Consider the following 20114-nt stretch of genomic DNA (forward strand, 5'->3'; position numbering starts at 1 on the left):
CAGTAAACATTATGAAACATGTGTGAGTAAGATTATAACTGTCAAACTATCAAGATAATGTTTCCACTGATGGATTCAGTATCTTCCAGGATACATCCCAAGTCCACATGATGCTCTTGAGTGCAAAAGTTTTCACTGGGATCTGTACATTAGCAAATACATTGACTTGCATAAAATTGTTCATGGACAGAACAAGTAATTCTTCTTTAAGGAAGCATTATGACATTTTTACATCACCTTAGAAAGCAGCAATTTTTTTAAAAAAATGCTCTTGAAAATGTTTTCTTGTCTTTTGTTATTTATCCCTGCTGATTTAGAACTAGTCTCATAATAGTAAATAAGAACACACTCTTATCAACAGAGTTGGCACCAAAGAAAAATAAAGAATTCCACAGGAGTGGAATCCCCTGAACCCAAAGTTCATATGAACAATTTAAGTCTTTTCTCCCTCCAGTTTCCATCCAAATCTGCTCTAAGCCATCAGCAAAATTACTAACATACATTGTGAAACTCAATTGTTGTGTTTATAGTTTGGGATGCAAGCAGCATGTTACATCTCAGGACATGACACTTCTTTCAAGACTTGCATACTATCTGCTTAGAAGAACAGGCTACTCACAAAACCTAACAATGTCCTAAATTGAGCTTGATGTAACCTACTAGAGTACTTAAAAAAAAAAAAAGGAGTCCACTAATTTTCCTAGACTAAGCAAATTTAGTTGCTTAGCTTACAAGGAACAGAATGAAAAATTCAGCAAATATACACACAAAGTTGGAATGTAATAAACTGGTACAGTATATGACACCACTGGAAAATGTACTTAAGTACATTATGTTCAAAAGCATAATTTTTACCACTGGAAGCATCCCACTGTCAAAAGCACTTACCCAATCATCACCTTTTCTTTAATCTCAGCATCTGTGCCGTTCACCATTGATTCTTGGTTTTTGTCATTTTCCCTGTCTGGACCATCACCTGAGAGACCCAGTAAAGTTCGTACCCGCTTTGACTTCACATCCAGTATGGTGTCAGTGTATCCCACCTCTTGCAGATATCTGTATATATAGAAACCATGTCAATTGCTCGTGAGCTGTCAGCAAAGATGTTACAGTCAATCACCACAATCCACCCAGAATCAACCAATAGATTGTGGTAAGAAGAAGAATGTAGCTGTGTGCTGACACAACAGGCTTACAAATCTTCTTGTGCCAGTTTCAGAGGGGATTGTCTCTTGCAGTACCAGTCTCTACAGTCCCCAAGAAAGGCAAAGAGCTCTGCTGTCTGCATATACACAATACTTTATTCATTATACTTGCCAAAAGAAACAAAAGTTCTCCGTGCATTTTCAACCCATTTTTTTTCATAAATACAGTTACTTTTATATAGGCAACTCTTTATAAGAAATTTTCCAAAATCAAAACCAATGCCTTACCAAAGCGTTCTTGGCCATTAGGCAAGTTTAAAAGAATTTGTGTTCTCTCAACTGTCTATTCTACCAAACAGCATTTCCTTCTAGCTTCCCTTCTCACATGAATACTGCCTTACAATAAAGTCAGAAATTGATTAAATTTGCTTTTAATCTTTTTGCAATCCTTAAACTTTTGAGCAAAAGGTTTCAAAAATTATTGCAATGACCACAAAGAATAAATATTGTCATGCTTCTGACTTCCCTCACCTGTCACCCAGCCCTGCTGGTCAGTTCCAGTAAACTCAAGGCTCTTGGTGAAAGGAGTTCCAGTTCTCTCAATCTAGAACCAGAAGTTCCAAACAGGAACACTTAACATGGGGTTTTCAAGTGGGGAGGAGTGGAATGAGCAGCCTTCCATACCCAATCCTTATTGCTATCAGGACAGCGCAGAACTAATTTAAGAACCATCCTTCAAGTGTGACACAGTTTAACCCCTCCCTATTTTTCTCATCACAAGCTATTCAAGTTTTAATCAATACCTCATCCTGCCTTCGTTATAATTTTGCTATCTATCCTCAGGGAAGAAGCATAGCTCAGCAGGAGAGCATGTGCTTTGTCTGTAAAAAGGTCCAAGGTTCAGTCCCAGATAGGAAAGACACTCATCTGAAACCCGTTTTTAGGTCACTTACTGTCTGAGTAGCTGTCGTCCTTGTTTCCATATTAGCTGACTAGTTGGCTGTGACTGAACTTCAGTTTCATTCCCTTCATCTGAAATATTAAAACCAATATAGTTTTGAAACCTGCTTTTCGTAAGCAGTCTTGTACATTATAGCATGCTTTTAAAAATAAAATAGTTACACTCTCTTAATTATTTATATCTGTAGAATAATGTACGTTTAATTCCTATATATCTGTGTTTTTGCAAGGATCTATACAACACAGGAGAACAAATGCAAACTGTACATAAGAATTCAGAACAGGAACATAAAAAGTTGTGATAAGTTTAACAACAGTATACCTTCTCCACCTGTTCACAAAGTGTCACATTCCCTCAAAAAGAGAAAGAAACCAAGTTGCTTTCGGTAATGAGGAAATTTTGAAACAATGGGTGCATATGCAGCATGCCAGCACAGGAGAATACTTAGCTACTAAGTATTTTCCTAATGTAACTTTCCTTAAATCTCCCACTAAGGACAGAAGGGCCAGCAAACTGTTTGTTAAGAGAGCACAAGAATTAAAACCAACAATAAGCATCCTCCTTAACATTGTTTTATATATTATCGGTCTGGCAGCATACAGGTGGTTTAATTTTAAGCCAAGAGGACAACAGCTATGAAGGCTAAGGTTAAATTTAGACAGACTTAATTGGAGAGAGAGAGAGGGAGATTTGCACGTGAAGAGACAGAGGATGTGCAGGGCCAGTAGTCACACCCAACCCCTCAAAGCCTTCTATTACATACATATCAGACTAAGCCAATACATTTCACAAAATGGCAGCTTTTTCTCTTTTGCCCAGTCTCGTTTTCCTTCACACAAATCAACCCTTACCTGAATCATAGTTAGGAGGCTTCATGTCTCCCTGATTCAGCTCTGTGCCATATTTTAACTTGTGGTATTTAGCTCTATAAAGGAAAAGAAAAGGAGTAAATTAGTGTGTGAAAATGCTACCTGTCCTTTAGAAAGAGGACATGAAAATATTTTGCTCCCACTTGTTTCTTCAGTGTAAAATACATGCATTTTTCCTAGAAATGCCTTCTCTAAATCATTCTTTTCTAAACATCAGAAGCATTATGAGCCTTTGCTGTTGTTTTTCGTCATTCATATATGCTTGGCATATGAATTACTAACAATGGGCAAATTAATCTCACAAGGCCGGCTCCTACTGAAAGGACCAGTTTAGTTTGCCAAACCTGCAATCTAAAGACCTGAAAAATCCAATCCAGCTGTGCTTACCAAGTCTGCCAAACATGCAGGAGTTGCTGCCAAACCAAGAGACATAAACAAGCAATGCTGCCAGGAAAAGCACTGAGGCAGGAGCTCTCTCAAGGAGAAGGTTCTAATCTCGCACTGACCAGAAACATAACCCAAAAGGCCTACATAAAAATATGGGTATTGGGGGTTTTTTAGTACAGTATAGTACTTAAGGTTTGAAAGTGAGTGAGACTGATTGTGGGCATGTATGACACATAAAAAGATGGGTGTCTTTTAAGGGATATTGTTACATTTTAATCTCCTGACAATGTTAGCACTGAAATACACGAGAGCAGCTTTGAAATGTACTAGAACACATATAGTACTGCAACTTGCTGGAGCATCCTGGGAGCAGTGCTCTGCTCACAGAAACTCTGGATCCAACACAATGCATAATAATTTATCAATGTGTTACTCACAAGACCAACAACATAGGGCAGAATCCAAAGATCCATGCAGCTACTTCTGTGCTCTCATGGAAAGTGAACTTTTAAATTAAACAGTTCCCTCTAATGGAACTTGAAAATTACAGAGGCAGTTTATGACAGCATCACAATCTGCTGCTCCAAGTCAACATTTCTATTTGGTTAGCTCAAATCCACAGGCTTGCTGAAAGTAGCTCTTTGGGTCACAAATTATAAAGTGTTTTTAAAAAAACAAACCACTTCTAGAAATTGCATCTTCAAAATATTTATGCATCTTCAAAATATTCAGTAAAAGCAGTCACCCTAAATGACCCCAAAGGAATTGGTCAATTTGAGAGTTCACACAAGCAATTTAAGTTTCCTGCCTGGAGACCATCTGAACATAACTGCTAACTGTTTGTCTATCACAGAGGTAATGCCAGTTTCAGTTTGGCGGTAACCAGAAAGCAGCAATTTTGGATATAAATGGGAATATAAACAATAAACTAAACCTAAACTAAGCTATATTAGAGCATTCTGGGTTTAGGCATTAGAAAAGATAGAACAACAATACCAAAGCTTGCACTTTCCTTGATTGCTGCAACTCAAAGTTTTCCACAACACAGAGATAGACCAGTCACCTAACGATCATGCAAAATGCAGAACTAGGCAACATCCTGGAAAATGGTGGGAGACAGGTGTTCAAATCTCCGTTCATTCATGAAGTTCAGTAGGTGGCCTTGGCTAACTCTCAGCAGCTCCTACTTCAAAGGGTCGTGATGAGGGGGGAAAGTGTCCCCCTCCAAGCAGCCAAGAAAGCTTCTCCCAATGGTTATAGGGTTCTGTCGAATGGGGTGGACTATGGCACAACGAACTGAGGAAGGAAGTGGGTATCTGAAAACTGGACGGAGCACCTTCTGAAAGGTTTTGTGAGGAGGACATTTCTCTGAATCCAGCCCTAGTTTCTGGGAAGGAAGCAAAGTGCTCCACACTGGGCAAAAGATTCCTGCATTGCAGGAGGTTGGACTCGATGTCCCTTGTGGTCCCTTCTAACTCTACGGTTTCTATGATTCTATTTTTTTCTTAGTTATTTCCCATATCACCTGACAGCTTGTGTGCTTTTTGAAGCCTTTTCTGGACTGGTAATTTTTTAAAAGTCTAATTATGCCCTAGGTCTTTTCCCAAACACAGTTCAGCTGCAAGTCAGCAATGAGCAGCTCAACTGACATCAATATAGCAGTTCAATTGATTTATTCTGATACAGGATGCACATTTGTCAACACTGTCTTATAAACAAGTGCACTGGTCAGCTGTCTGGCTTAAATGCACATTAGTAATTTATTTGTTGACTTTCCCATCTTGACTTAGCCTCTTCTCATTTTATTGTGGATTTTAGCACATCAAGATACTTGTAAATTACATTGTGGAAATTAAAATAACTGATTGATTCCTTACATACCATATCTATATTTTCTGCATCTTCAGACTGACTATTCAACACTTTCTGTTCTTCTCGGTGCATTTAGTTTACCAGACATTTTAAAAATAACTTGACACATGGGCTCTGCTCCCTCTCTCTCATCAGGAAAGAGTTTAAGTCAAGCCTCATGGATGGGCAACAATATTAATATCTATAAAGTTAAGTATGGCTGAGGTTTTTGGCAAAATTATATTTTCTGCTGAACAGTTTGGAAAAGCCTGCACTTAGTTACAGGCTGTTTTGTGGTGAAGGCATGAATAGAGACTGGAAGGTCAGTGTTGTTGCCTTTCCAAGACTGAGAAGCAGTTCCTATACTCACAGTTAACAATTCAGGGTTTAGAAAACTGGCACATACCTTTCTTGTTTAAGAGCATATTCCAGCATTTTTATTCTCCTCACTAGATCCTTCTTCAGATTCTCTTGACCTTTTCTTTCCCCTTGAAGAAAGGCAATTTGGGCCTGAAAGAGACAATACTTTACATTGCAGTTTTCAAAGGAAAAAACCAACTTGCTTCTCCAAAGACATTCCAGGACAATTTTGCAATCTGAAAGTTAAGCCGTTCTTCAACATGTTACATTGCAAAATAGAGGGTCTGCCCACTTGTAACCAAGCAAGTAACAGTACCTCACGCAGTGGCAATGCATACACTTCCCACAGCAGACCTCACGTTCTCTAAGCCCTGCCACTTACCAAACTGACATGAATTTCCCTATAGAAAGATTGTTGAGGAGGTTTGATGACATTTGAAGATTAAATGGTAGGAGTTAATATTTTACTATTTTAAAAGGAAAAGAAAGGAAAGGAGGATTTATTCCTCTCCCCCCCCCATATATTTGAAGGAAGATGTAATACTTAATATAAATCAAAGATGCACAATAGGAGACCTCTTTTCAGAGTAGGTTTATAGGAAAAGCCTTCACATGATGCGGTCACTATTCTAAGAAAAAGCAACTGAGTCCTAGCACACAGAAAGGTAAAAGGTGGTATTATAATGCCACATGGTCAATAGTTTTAGGCTGTGTCCACACATTTAAAGCATATGACTTATGCCAAAGAATCCTGTAGCTTACCCCTCACAGATCTACAATTCCCTGCACCCAGAATAATTTGGGAGAAACCATATGCTTTAAACATGCTTCAGATGTATGGTGTGCCTGCGGCTGTAATCACCATACATGGACTAAACCTTAAGCGTTGGTAAGGTAGTTATTAGCATGGGAAGACATGGTTTAACTGCAACATGACAAGCAGTGCATCAGTGATAAGCAAGCTTCAAAGGCTTTCATAAACAGCTGTACAATGTACTGTGTATCTCTGGCAATAATGAAGCAAACTGTAAACCCGGTAATAAACTTTTTTTAAAAAATAGCAGGAGGAGGAAAAGCTGCAAACCACAATATAGTAGGCTGGCCTAACCATCAAGTGCCTGGTTGCACACAAGATGCCTAAACCAAATCAGACTTTAGTATTTAGTACTGTATTTGGTATTTTAACAGAAGGAATGCAAACTGAAATGTACTAGGACTAACAGCCCCTTAAGGTTGTTTTGCAGCCACTCCCAAGGCTGCTCGCGACATTCCAGTTTATACACACACCCTAGAAACATTACCAACAGGTTCTGCAAAGGCTTCTTGGCTATAAGGTCACCGCTCAGTCAGTTGCAGCAATTCCTAAAGGCCTGGAAGGGGGGAAGGGATGGAGCAGGGATACTGAATTGCTTTAGTCACTGCGTGGGGGGGGGGCAGGGGAGAGCATGTCTTCTCCTTTTGTTCCAGTCCGACCTCAGTCAATAATATCAAAGGTAAAATACACCTTAGAATCTCTCTCAGCTCAGTATTGTGGGATGAGGGTGGGGACAGAAGATTTATGGATCCTAAGAATTTCAGAATTAAAACAAAGGTTTAAAGGGCAAAACAATCTAACCAAGTCTCATTAAAATTTCATTTATTAAAGCACACATGTGTTTACAGCCCAAGCTTTAAGATCCAGCATTCCTTATACAGTTCATATAATCACAGAATTGTACAAGGGTCATCTAGTCTAACCACTTGCAATGTAGGAATCACAACTAAAGCATCTCTGACAGATGGTCCTCCAACCTCTGTTTAAAAACCTCCATTGAAGGAGAGTCTACTCCCTTCCAACGGAGTCTCTTCCACTGTCAAACAGCTCTTACAGTCAGAGAAATCTTCCTAATGTTTACTTGGGCTCTCCATTCTCATAGTTAGAATAAACTGGTTCAGTCCTGCCCTCTGGAGCAGGAGAAAACAAGCTTGCTCCATCTTCCATGAGACAGCACTTCAGATATTTGAAGATGGCTATCATATCACCTCTCTATCTCCTCCTGTGTGAGTGCCTGGAGGCGGTTGGAGGATGGATGGCGGCTAACAGATTGAGGTTGAATCCTGACAAGACAGAAGTACTGTTTTTGGGGGACAGGGAGCGGGTTGGTGTGGGGGATTCCCTGGTCTTGAATGGGGTAACGGTGCCCCTGAAGGACCAGGTGCGCAGCCTGGGAGTCATTTTGGACTCACAGCTGTCCATGGAGGCGCAGGTTAACTCTGTGTCCAGGGCAGCTGTCTACCAGCTCCACCTGGTACGCAGGCTAAGACCCTACCTGCCCGCGGACTGTCTCGCCAGAGTGGTGCATGCTCTAGTTATCTCACGCTTGGACTACTGCAATGCGCTCTACGTGGGGCTACCTTTGAAGGTGACCCGGAAACTGCAATTGTTTGAAGGTGACCCGGAAACTGCAATTAATCCAGAATGCGGCAGCTAGACTGGTGACTGGGAGTGGCCGCCGGGACCACATAACACCGGTTCTGAGAGATCTGCATTGGCTCCCAGTACGTTTCCGAGCACGATTCAAAGTGTTGGTGCTGACCTTTAAAGCCCTAAACGGCCTCGGTCCTGTATACCTGAAGGAGCGTCTCCACCCCCATCGTTCAGCCCGGACACTGAGATCCAGCGCCGAGGGCCTTCTGGCAGTTCCCTCATTGCGAGAAGTGAGGCTACAGGGAACCAGACAGAGGGCCTTCTCGGTAGCGGCGCCCACCCTGTGGAACGCCCTCCCATCAGATGTCAAAGAGATAAATAATTACCTGACATTCAGAAGACATCTTAAGGCAGCCCTGTTCAGGGAAGTTTTTAATATGTAACGCTGTACTGTTCTTAACACTGATTGGGAGCCGCCCAGAGTGGCTGGGGAAACTCAGCCAGATGGGCGGGGTATAAATAATAAATTATTATTATATTATTATTATTTTACAGGATAAACCTATCTAACTCCCTCAACTGTTCCTCATAAGGCTTGGTTTCCAGACCCTAGTTCATCTTGGTCGCCTTCCTTTGCACACATTCTAGCTTGCCAATTGTTGGTATCCAGCGGTCTCAAGAGACAATGGAGTGTGCCTCTGGGGTCCACTCAAGTCAAACTGCTGGAGAATCACAGCCCCTGCAGAGACCAGTAACCTATAACTGCTGCCTCTCATGTTGTTTTTGCTGTGTAGGCAGAACCAAAGTGACCTCCTATGGAGCGTAAGCCTGTGCAGCATGTATGGAGGTCCTGGCTCCCCATATGATAAGACCTCCTTCTCAACCTCGCTGATGGAAAGCAGAGCAATACAGTCTGCACCAGCAGTTGCTGGAAGGAGATGTACAAGACACCATTCAACTGTTTTAGGGACTCGACTCTGGATTTGTGTAGGCTAAGCCTTTTCCTCTCCCAAAGATATCCCAAGGCTTAGGATCAGAGTTTTCCTTATCCTAGATTGGCTACCTTTCCAGGTTTACAAGCTCCATCTGCCCCATGCTCGTCAATACCCTTCTTAAATTGTGGTGCCCAGAATTGGACACAAGACTCCTGGTGTGGTCTGACCAAGGCAGAATAGGGCGGTACTTTTACTACACTTCTGTTGACACTATACTTCCATTGATGCAGCCTAAAATAGCATTAGCTTTTTTTGCTGCTGCACTCACTGTTGGCTCATGTTAAACTTGTGGCCTATCAGTTTTCAAAGCAAATCACTTTCATATGGGGATACTCAGAAAGAAAAACTAAGATCTATCACTGTGTTTCCAATCTTCTCCACCACGTACCATGCTGCTAGTTCTATAAACACAGGGTTGGACTGAATTGTTGCTGCACATCGTGCTTTTCCCATCCTTTCTAACTTAAAGAGTTGTTGGCCCAGTTAGGACAGACATGCACCTGCAGATGTGATAGCAATAACAGCTGCAGACTTGAGTGCACAGAGCAAGGCTCCCAACAACTTTGTACTTCCAAAGTACCATATTTTTCGCTCTATAAGACGCACCAGACCACAAGACGCACCTAGTTTTTGGAGGAGGAAAACAAGAAAAAATATATTCTAAATCTCAGAAGCCAGAACAGCAAGAGGGATCGCTGTGCAGTGAAAGCAGCAATCCCTCTTGCTGTTCTGGCTTCTGGGATAGCTGCGCAGCCTGCATTCACTCCATAAGACGCACACACATTTCCCCTTACTTTTTAGGAGGGAAAAAGTGAGTCTTATAGAGCAAAAAAATATGGTAATTTTGGAAAATAAACAACACTGTACAAAATTTGAAAATGAAGCTCTCTCTTAATCAATAGCAAGGAATTTGCCTGAAACATGTTGCTAATGAAATAGCGTGAAGGCGGACTTAAACATTGATTGCCACTGTTTCTCTGGGGCCCAGGAACCACTTGGGACACACAGAACCTAATCCCACATTTAGTTCCTTTAAGGTCTGAGCAGCGGCGTAGCGTGGGTTTTCAGCACCCGGGGCAAGGCAAGTAATTTGTGCCCCCTAACCTGCCGCCGCTGCCAGCTTCTTCTTGCTGCTGCCTGGGCTGGTCTGGTGTGGTTCTCTCCCATGCTCAGCGCTGCGCTGGGCAGCGGCTGCACTGTCCCTCCCCCAGATAGTCCCTCGCTCTCTCTCCGCACCGCACGCCTGGCACCCCCCCCCCCTTCACAGTGGGTGGCTCGGATCGGATTCGCACAGCCAGCACTGCAGTGAGAGTGAGTGAGTGAGCCAGGTAGGGGCAGAGAGCTGCGAGTGTGAGAGCGCCCCCCCAGATGTTGCGCCCGGTGCGGCCGGGCCCCCCTGCACCCCCACGCTACGCCACTGGGTCTGAGTTGTGGGAATGAAATCTTGCAGCTATTTAGTCAGAATCTTCAACCCCAAAAAGACAGATTAAATGAGACACAAACAAGAATCATCCCTTTATTTCATACTAAAAGTAAGGCTTAGTTGGCTATCACCCTAAATCTCCTTTAAAAAAAAAAAAGCTTTCACTTTATGTCTTGAAAACTTGTTGCACAACCTGAGCTGGTAAGACTAATACATTTCTGAGGCTTTCGCCATCTTTTGCTGCACTCAATCTTTTTTCCAAATCGGATTCCATATTTAGCCAAATGCATACAGGCATGTGTGCACATATACATACACACATATGCACATACTATGCATTTAATTGTGCTCTAGACAATTAATCATTTCTGCAATAAAGTTAAGGGGGGGGAGAGAATCACATGACTGGAGTGCTATCAATGTTGTTTGCCAGCAGTGTGTTTATTATATATAGCCTGAAGGACTGTGGTATTATTAGAACAGGCGATGATTACAAAAACAAAACAGAAGACAGAATAAATTGTGATCCAAACAGTTGATGCAAAAGCTTCAAATACATTTGCATTTTAAGTCAAGACAGAAGATTTTGAATGATGTGGAGCCCACTTTATTGACAGCTTTGGCTTGGGTCAGGTAGTTGTGTGTTTTTTTTCAAAGTGTCACATTGGAAAGGGGGAAAGTGCATTAAATTGCTCAGGTTATAGCATCTTTCCCATTCTGCATCTGTACTGGAACAGTTCTAAAGATGTTTTATCACTTACTGTCTCCCACCTTGCGTTCATTTGGGAGGAAGGGTGGGATATAAATTTAATAAATAAAATCAAATAAACAAAACATCAATAGCAAGTACAGTGGTGCCTCGCAAGACGAAATTAATTCGTTCCGCAAGTCTCTTCGTCTTGCGAGTTTTTCGTCTTGCGATGCACGGTTTCCCATAGGAATGCATTGAAAATCAATTAATGCGTTCCTAGGGAAACCGCCTTCAGACCAGGTCCGGGGACAGTCTGTCCCCGGACCTCTTCTGAAGACTGGGGGGGGGATAAGGGCTTTTCTTCCCACCCCCAGCAATTTAAAAAACCCCGGGACAGCGGAGGACTTCTCCGCTGTCCGGGCAATCTTAAAATGCTGGCGGGCGGCATTTTAAAATTGCCCCGGGACAGCGGAGGACTTCTCCGCTGTCCGGGGCGATTTAAAAGCCCCTGGGAAGGCAGGCGGGACAAAGACTTTTGCCCCCCGCCAGCCTTCAGAAGGTGTTCCCGCCCCCCGCCCCGCTTCGGAGCACCGTTCCGAAGCGGGGCGGTGGGGGAAGGTGTTCCCACCCCCCCACCCCGCTTCGGAGCACCGTTCCGAAGCCGGGCGGTGGGGGAAGGTGTTCCCACCCCCCCGCCCCGCTTCGGAGCACCGTTCCGAAGCCGGGCGGTGGGGGAAGGTGTTCCCACCCCCCCGCCCCGCTTCGGAGCACCGTTCCGAAGCGGGGCGGTGGGGGAAGGTGTTCCCACCCCCCCGCCCCGCTTCGGAGCACCGGGAGAAGCGGGGCGGTGGGGGAAGGTGTTCCCACCCCCCCGCCCCGCTTCGGAGCACCGGGAGAAGCGGGGCGGTGGGGGAAGGTGTTCCCACCCACCCCCGCCCCGCTTCGGAGCACCGGGAGAAGCGGGGCGGTGGGGGAAGGTGTTCCCACCCCCCCGCCCCGCTTCGGAGCACCGGGAGAAGCGATCTCCCCGCAGCCCCTTGCTTCAAAAGAGGTCCGGGGGCAGCGGGAAGCTTCCCGCTGTCCCCGGACCTGGGGCTGCGGGGAGAAGATCGCTTCTCCCCGCCGCCCCTTGCTTCAAAAGAGAAGACCCGCTGTCCCCGGGGCAAGCTTCGTTTTGCGAAGCAAGCCCATAGGGAAATTCGTCTTGCGAGGCAACTCGAAAACGAAAAAACCTTTCGTTTTGCGAGTTTTTCGTCTCGCGAGGCGTTCGTCTTGCGGGGTACCACTGTATATGCCAGAGCAGCATTAAATCACAAACTGATGCAAGCCCCATTTTCAGTTGTGCTTAAAAAACTGGTGGGTCTAGATAGGGGCACGCACCTCCATCAGACAGAAACCCCAATGTGAGCTAGCAATAAGAAGAGGGACGCAGATTTGGAACTACCCTGGTGGATACATGTGTGGAAAGCTTATTCTAAGTGCAGCTTTCCCATGATGATCTCTTGGATCAACCAATGATTCTCCCACCTATCTAAGAGTGTACAGTGGTGCCTCGCAAGACGAAAATAATCCGTTCCGCGAGTCTCTTCGTCTAGCGGTTTTTTCGTCTTGCGAAGCAACCCTATTAGCGGATTAGCGCTATTAGCGGTTTAGCGGCTATTAAAGGCTTAGTGGCTTAGCGGCTAAAAGGCTATTAGCGGCTTACAAAAAGGGGGGGGAGCGAAAAAAATCGCAAGGCGTTTTAGTCTTGCGAAGCAAGCCCATAGGGAAATTCGTCTTGCGAAGCGCAACGAAAAACGGAAAACCCTTTCGTCTAGCGGGTTTTTCGTCTTGCGAGGCATTCGTCTTGCGGGGCACCACTGTAGTTTGCAATCTTTTGCAGAGCATTCAGAGCCCCTCAGACTTAAAGGGCTGTGATCAATGAAGTGTTCAGGTTTAAATCTCCAGTTTTTATTGTATTCAATTCTAGTAGCCCTTTCCGTATGTTTTTGCATACAAAATGCAGCTTTTGCACAGCACCTGCACAAGGCATTAATATCGTTTGAAGGTTTACCTGAAAATCAATTAACAGTCTGGGTTAGATCCAGAGTTCTCATGAGCAGGGATGGCCCAAGACATTATGCTGCCACAGCCGGAATAGGAAATAGCACCTCAACCCCACATCAAGGTGCAAGGCTGGCCAACTGATTTTGGTACCCGAGACAGAAAATTTCATTAAGTGCCTCTCCCTCAGAGTACATACACAATAAAAATTAACCAGGTAACTAACCACTTCCTGCCCATTCATGACACCCAAAATCAGCTGCCTGAGGTAACCATGCTCATGGGACACTCTCAAGGAAGGAAAGGGAAGGCAATTGTTACTGATTCCTCCTTTCCCCTACAGTGCTGCTCAGAAGGATAGTGTGGCCCCCTAGAAAAGGATGGGATACACTGCTGGGGGAATCAATACAAATCACCTCCTCGCTTCATCCATTGGGAGCCTCTGCTGGATCTCCATCCCTTCCACAAATGGAAGAAGCCGTTCCATTAGTGGAGGGACAAGTCTGAACAAGGGTCAGTACAAAATAATTCAATAATGGAAAGGATTACTACTTGACTGGTCCTAATATGCATATTATGAGAAACAAAGACGATATGGCAATTTGAGTTTTCAGTATATGTGCTGCTGTGCAAAACACACACACACACACAAATCTGCTTCATTTTTTAAAGCACAGGAAAGCATTAACCCAAATCTATCTTTGATAAATGTGTGCTGGTTTCCTACACCCACAGAGTTTATAAAAGAATTCATAAAAGGCTATTTTTTCTCATATTTTTAAAATGATAAAAAAACTAAAGAAAGTCAAAGGTTGTAATTACAGTATCAGTTTCTAGGTACCTTAAGTGCCTCTCAGTGTCGGCCCGCCCATTGAAGGAAGTCAACTTTGAATGGATTTCTCATATATGCCTGCTGATTGAGGTGTGGCAGGTAGTAATCAGACAGAAGGCTTTTTGAGTGATGGCAACTTGCTGGTGAAATTCTGCTGTCTTTTTTTGCCAGGTGGAAGAAAGCTTTTTTAAAAAAAACATATTTATCCCTGAAAAATGGCAGTGCTTTTCCCTGGTGTTTTTAATATTTGTTGGGATACTGTGTTGTTTTGTATTTTATATGGATGGTTCACCTTTTTTTGTAAGCTACTCTGCGAAAGAGTGAGGGATAAATGTATTAAGTAAATAAACAGGGCAATACCGTTTGCATGTGCCGTCTTCTGTTCTGCTTTCTAAAGAGGAAGTAACCCTTTGCTTGATTGTGTACAGCAGCACACTGTTAGTAGGCTCTACTCCGGTAATAAATACACCATTCGAACATAGGGTCATAAACTTCTACCAAAAATTCATTTTCTCGTCACCGAAGTAAAAGCAGCCATCAAGAGGATTTTTTTTTTAAAGACATAAATTACTATTCACTTGTGACCAAAGACTGCTTAAACCAAGCAGTGTTCTCAAAAACAATTGCTATTATGGTATGAGAATTTCCCACTCCCACAAACAGTGGGACAAACAGTACATCTACATTTATAGTACCATCTGCCTATAATCTACAGAGCGCTATTTCTAGAGGAGGAAAATTAACTTTCAGATGTCACCTTTCCAATCTGATGTACTTTCCCAAGGAGAAAATAAAATAAAAGCTGCACAATTAGCAGTTGCTCCAGCAGAACCTTTCAAGATTCTATCTCCAGTGTTGACTGTTACTTTATTCCATTTCATTCTTGAATCTTTAGGAGGTAGAGAAATTCTATGCAGTGCTCAGAAAGCAGGCCCACTTCAGGAGAACTTAATCCTAAATAAATGTGCATAGAATTGCATTTAGTCTCAGAGATGCTTTAACTTCAAAAGAATATCATTGTATGATGATGGCAGTAAATCAACCACAGCAATCCTGAAAGCTACTTCTGGTAATTTAAAAAATCCTGTGGACTTGGGATCTCCCAGAAATAAGAAGATCTCAAAGCCATCTGCCTGAAGTTTTAAAACTGATCATGTGGCATGGGGATTTGCCATTCCCCAGAAAATAGGAGTCCAGCAAAATGTGCCAAACAAGGTATGAGTTTCCTGGATTATAGCCAATTAATATTGAAAGGATTAAGTCTCACTTGCTCATGTAGAATAATTGTGAAAGAGAAACACAGCATAAGCTGAAATATAACATGTGAGATTTCTCTATTTGCATTAGGGGAAGGGATGTAGTTTAGTGGTAGGTACAGTATCTGCCCCCAGGATATCCAGGTAGGTCTGGGAAAGAACCCTGCCTCAAATCCCGGAGAGCTGATGCTAGTCAGTATAGGCAATACTGAACTAGATGGACCAAATAGTCTGACTCAGTAGGCAGTTTCCTATATTCCTAAGTGCACATAATACAAAGAACACAAACATGGATGCACATGTCAGTCAAACCCTATTGTCACTGCCTGAAATGACACTACTCGCCTGCGCAGGCAGTAATATTTAATTTTCCACTGAACTAGATTATCCTGAATCTAGAATGTCAGAGTTTAGAATACCAGAGAAGTGGCAGCTAGTCACAGAACTATTCCACAAATTGCAAGTCATTTACTCTTCACAGGTGAGAAACATAATTTAACCTGATTTTTCACTTCTTAGTTCAATAGGAACATTTGATTTTTTTCTATTTCTACTTGCACACTTTCAATCGTAGGAAGGCAACTAAAAATACTAAGCTTACAACAGACAGACTAGGACTCTTAATTCTGCTACGATTATAGTACCTTGTAGGGTTTTGGGCTATGAAATTTTAACGAACACAATAACCCCATAAGAGAGTACACTTTGCACTATTGTCACTACTTATCTGTCTTGGTAATGTTGCAACACAATCATACCCGTGGCTTTTCTGAAAGCAAATCCTATTGTGTACAATGGGGCTTACTCCTTGGTAAATGTATAAAGGACTGCACCTTTACAGCAAGCTTAACCAGTAGCACTGAGCAAACATGGAGGTACATTCCTCCACTTTTCAATGCTTAAATAATCAGGATCACAATATGGGACGGAAAGTGTGGAGGGCATGCTCATCAAATTTGCAGATGACACCAAACTGGGAGGGGTAGTCAATGCCACAGAAGACAAAATTGGGATACAAGATGACCATAACAGATTGGAGAACTGGGCCTAAACTAGCAAAATGAATTTCAATAGGGACAAAAGTAAGGTTCTACACCTAGGCAGGAAGAACCAGCTGCACGAATATAAGATGGGGGACACCTGGCTTGCCAGTAGTACATGTTAAAAGAATCTAGGGATTTTAGTAGACCACAAGTTTAACATTAGTTAATAGTGAGATGCATCAGCAAAAAAAGCTAATGTTATTCTAGGTTGCATCAACAAATGTATAGAGTCCTGATCGAGAGAAATAACTTTCCTGCTTTATTCTGCCTTGGTCGGACTACACATGGGAGTACTGCGTCCGGTTCTGGGTGTCATAATTTAAAAAGGATATTGACAAGCTAGAATGTGTGCAGGGGAGGGTGACCAACATGATCAAACCAAGCTTTATGTGGAACAGTTGAGGGAATTGAGTATGCTTAGCCTGGTAAAGACGAGAGGAGAGAAGAAATGATAGCTATCTTCAAATATCTAAAGGGCTGCCACACGGAGGATGGAACAACCTTGTTTTCTCCTACTCCAGAGGCTAGGAAGCAATGGATTCGAGTTAATGACCCTTGGGGTCCCTTCCAACTCTACAATTCTATGATTCTATGAAAAACATCTAATAGATAAGAAACACTTAAACCAATCAGCAGCACAAACAAAATACAGCAAATGGTAGAGAGAAAGGGTTTATAACCTTATTCTCTTCATACACAAATGCTAGCTAGCAACTACCTATACTAGCATTTATCTGCCCTGCTGTGTTAGATGAAAAGTACATCCTGTTCTCACAGTGGCCAACTATATACCTAGAAGAAGTCTGCAAGCAGGACGGGACAGGACTCCAAGTGTGGTTGTATCATAGCTTTGAAAATGGCATTATGACAGGGCAGTTTTATTTTCAATTCCTTTCTTAATTCTCTCTAGCACAGAATTTAGCAAGGTGTCTTTCCTGGCCAGTCACATGTAAGCATATATGTGAAGTTGCAATGTTTTGCCCCAATGTGCCTTATACTTGCTTACATGATTCACATTTGCCATTTCAATGCAAATCTGTTATTGATCCTTGATTGTTTTTCCAACCATCTCTGTGGCAAACTACCATCAGCTGTACAGCTAATGAGCATCTCAGAACTCATGCTATCTATGGATGATAGTGAAGTGCACATTTTTTTTGCTTCAAATGACACAACAACCTCTCATGTGGAATAATAGCAGAGGCTATTCTACAATATTAGATAACCATGAACCGCTCAATCAGCCTTTGCTCAACCCGAAAAAGGAGACACAGCAGAGATAAGTGCCTTCACCAGGGACTTTATGCAGCCTATGACAAGTTCAGGCTCGAAGACCTACAGGCAGCTCCCGTTTTGGACGCAACCAGTACGTGCGTGATCATGCACAAGTGCACATATCCCGAACCCAGAAGTAACCCAGAATCGTCATAACGACATCACTGAAATATCACTAAAAGGGAGGAACTGGGGGTGGGGTGGGGGCTTTATGCAGGCTTTTCCAACGGGTTTCCGATTTCATATAATTTCACACAAGCACACAATGACCCGGAATGCAATCCCTGCATAAATGGGGAGTTGCCTGTACTACCAAGTCCAAGTTATGTTGGTAGCTTCTTGCACAATTTGGAATGCAGAAGGAATCTTCATCCTGTTGCACTTGTACATTTAAGGCTTTTAAGAACCCACTAAAAATTGAAATACCTAGTAAAGGCCACAGTAATTGAACCACCTGCTGAGCAAAACTCCCACTGTAGCTAGCGTGTCTACTACAGAGCATGCTGTTTGGAGATCTTAAAACCTTCTATCATAAGTGTCAGTGATTCTCCCCCCCCTTCCTTCAACTTAGGGTCCAAAGGCTTGTCACAATATCCCAAGATGTAAGAACATAAAGCAAACTCCACACCTTGCAAGTTTTGTCTAATTTTGCACATGTATGCCTATACTGACAGAACATGCATGTGTACATCCTTCCATTCCACTTTCTTTACCAACTAGTCTGACATAAGATTTTTCACACATGGTACAAACACATCAAAGAAGTGCTTCTGAAATGCTTGAGAATCATAAACCTTGTTACAGCTCCTTACAATAGGGAGCCCTGTTTCCATCAGCCAAAGAAACTAAATGCCGCATCAGAAAAAACCCTTACTGACCTCACACTTTCCCCACAATAAACCAACTGCCAAATTTGCATCCCATTCAGCCAACATATTGTGGGGCTTTGGTGCAACTTTTTTTGCCAGAGAGCTCAAATTGGTATCTGTAAATGATGTTCCCTTTTCTAATTTAATCCCTACAACACCCCTGTGAGGTAAGTTAGGCAGAGAAGCAGCGACTGGCCCCAAGTCACCCAGGGAGCTTCATGGTCATGTGGGAATTTGAACCCAGGTCCTAGACCGACACTCTAACTACTACTGGCCTCCATGAAAGATGGGTGAGTGGGCACAGAGAAACAGGGAGCAGGCCCTTGCCATTTGAATGGAATTGTCTTCAGCGGGTGAGGATATTAATATCACTCTATTTTACAGGACTGTTGTAAGTATTTCTCAGACAATGCATGTGATGTGCTTTGAAAAATGTTCACACATACTGAGTCAACATTCCAAAACAAAGCTGTTTTACATGCGGGACGCATCAATTCTATATTGGTTAAAGACAACTAACAGACATCACACAAATCTCTGATAATTTCCTTCTCAAAAGGGTAGTACTTGGGAGAGCAACTACCAGATCACATCCTCTCTCCTTTTCTATTCCCATGTGGAGCAAGGAGGCACATACACAACTCATGTTCTGCTGGGACCAAAACCATAATATTATCGAGGCACCAAGCATCTGTGCATCCTACAGGCAAGCCTGACCCAAGCTAACAGTTGTCAAAGGAAGCTCTCCTGTTAGCCCCCTCCTGCCTAACACTAACCAGGGCTTTGCTTCTTTAGAAGAAAGACCCCGCCAGCTTAGACAAGCTAGAAACCCTCCCCGAAACCCCCAGGTTGCGAGTGCGCGCTGACAGTAATCACTCAAGGCAAAGGCGCTCTGCATATGCTCAGAGGCACACTCATCCTCCACAGTTCCGAGGCTAAACCCTCCAACCGATGGGGAAGAACGGAGAAGAGAGGGATGGGTGAGGGAGGGAGGAGAGAAGAACAGCAGACAGGTTCGGGCGGAGAAGGGGAAGGGGAAGGAAGAGTCGCGCGTGTGGAGATGTTTGCATAGAAGAGGCGGCGGCCCGGACGAGGCGAAAGGCGAAGGGAAAGCGGCCGGACGGTACCTGCAGCTCCGCCCGCTCCGCCTCCCACTCGGCTCTCTCGGCCTCGAAGCGGCCCCACTCGTGCTGCAGGAAGTGCAGGATGCCCGGGACGCTGTACTGAGCCCGCGCCGCAGAGGCCGGAGCCGGGACCGCCGAGGAGCCTCCGGCCGCCGCCGCTACGGCTGCAGCCGCCGCCGCCGCCGCCTCCCCCGGCTCCAGCCCTTGCCCGGCCCCGCCCGGAGGCGGCGGCAGCAGCAGCGCGTTGTTGTTGTTGTTGTTGCTGAAGAAGACCCCGGGCCCCGCCTGCTCGTCCATGGCCGGAGCCGTCGTCGCGGCCCGAGGCCGCCACGCAGTCCCCACCGCCGGGCAGCCCCTGGAGCCGCCGCCGCTGACGCCGACGCCGACGACGCCCGCGCCCCGCTAGTTAGGCAGCCGCGTCTCAGTGGAAGCAGCAACAAACTGGGCGCGTCCTGCCCGCCGTCAGACGCCTGACAGCCGCCCCCGCCGGCTGCTACGGCGCCCGGCTAGGGACACGGCAGAGGGAGGGGAACGAGCGTTGAAAGGGCGGACCCGGGGCATGCTGGGAAATGGAGTTCGTTTT

At 44.1% G+C, this 20114-nt stretch overlaps 1 protein-coding gene and 1 long non-coding RNA gene across 4 annotated transcripts in view; one reads left to right on the forward strand and one right to left on the reverse strand.

The window, feature by feature from the left end:
• STRN (striatin) overlaps positions 1-19979 on the reverse strand; it is a 57233-nt gene extending 37254 nt beyond the window's left edge. Inside the window, exons 1-5 of one of the 3 annotated variants that reach the window (XM_081188074.1) lie at positions 19535-19979; positions 5620-5723; positions 2958-3031; positions 2099-2177; positions 889-1056 (exon numbers count right to left, since the gene is read on the reverse strand). In XM_081188074.1, coding sequence (XP_081044200.1) covers positions 889-1056; positions 2099-2177; positions 2958-3031; positions 5620-5723; positions 19535-19828 — 719 coding nt within the window. In that variant the 5' untranslated portion in view covers positions 19829-19979. The remainder of the gene's footprint in view (positions 1-888; positions 1057-2098; positions 2178-2957; positions 3032-5619; positions 5724-19534) is intronic. The other 2 variants (XM_081188076.1, XM_081188075.1) reach the window with 2 other exon arrangements.
• LOC308583841 lies at positions 6405-10499 on the forward strand. The gene is made up of 3 exons (XR_014006454.1): positions 6405-7617; positions 8536-10035; positions 10426-10499. It is a non-coding gene; the product is annotated as an uncharacterized lncRNA (long non-coding RNA).
• Positions 19980-20114: the final 135 nt, after the last annotated feature.

Source organism: Podarcis bocagei (genome assembly GCF_964188305.1).
Source record: "Podarcis bocagei genome assembly, chromosome: 3".
Classification (NCBI taxonomy): Eukaryota; Metazoa; Chordata; class Lepidosauria; order Squamata; family Lacertidae; genus Podarcis; species Podarcis bocagei.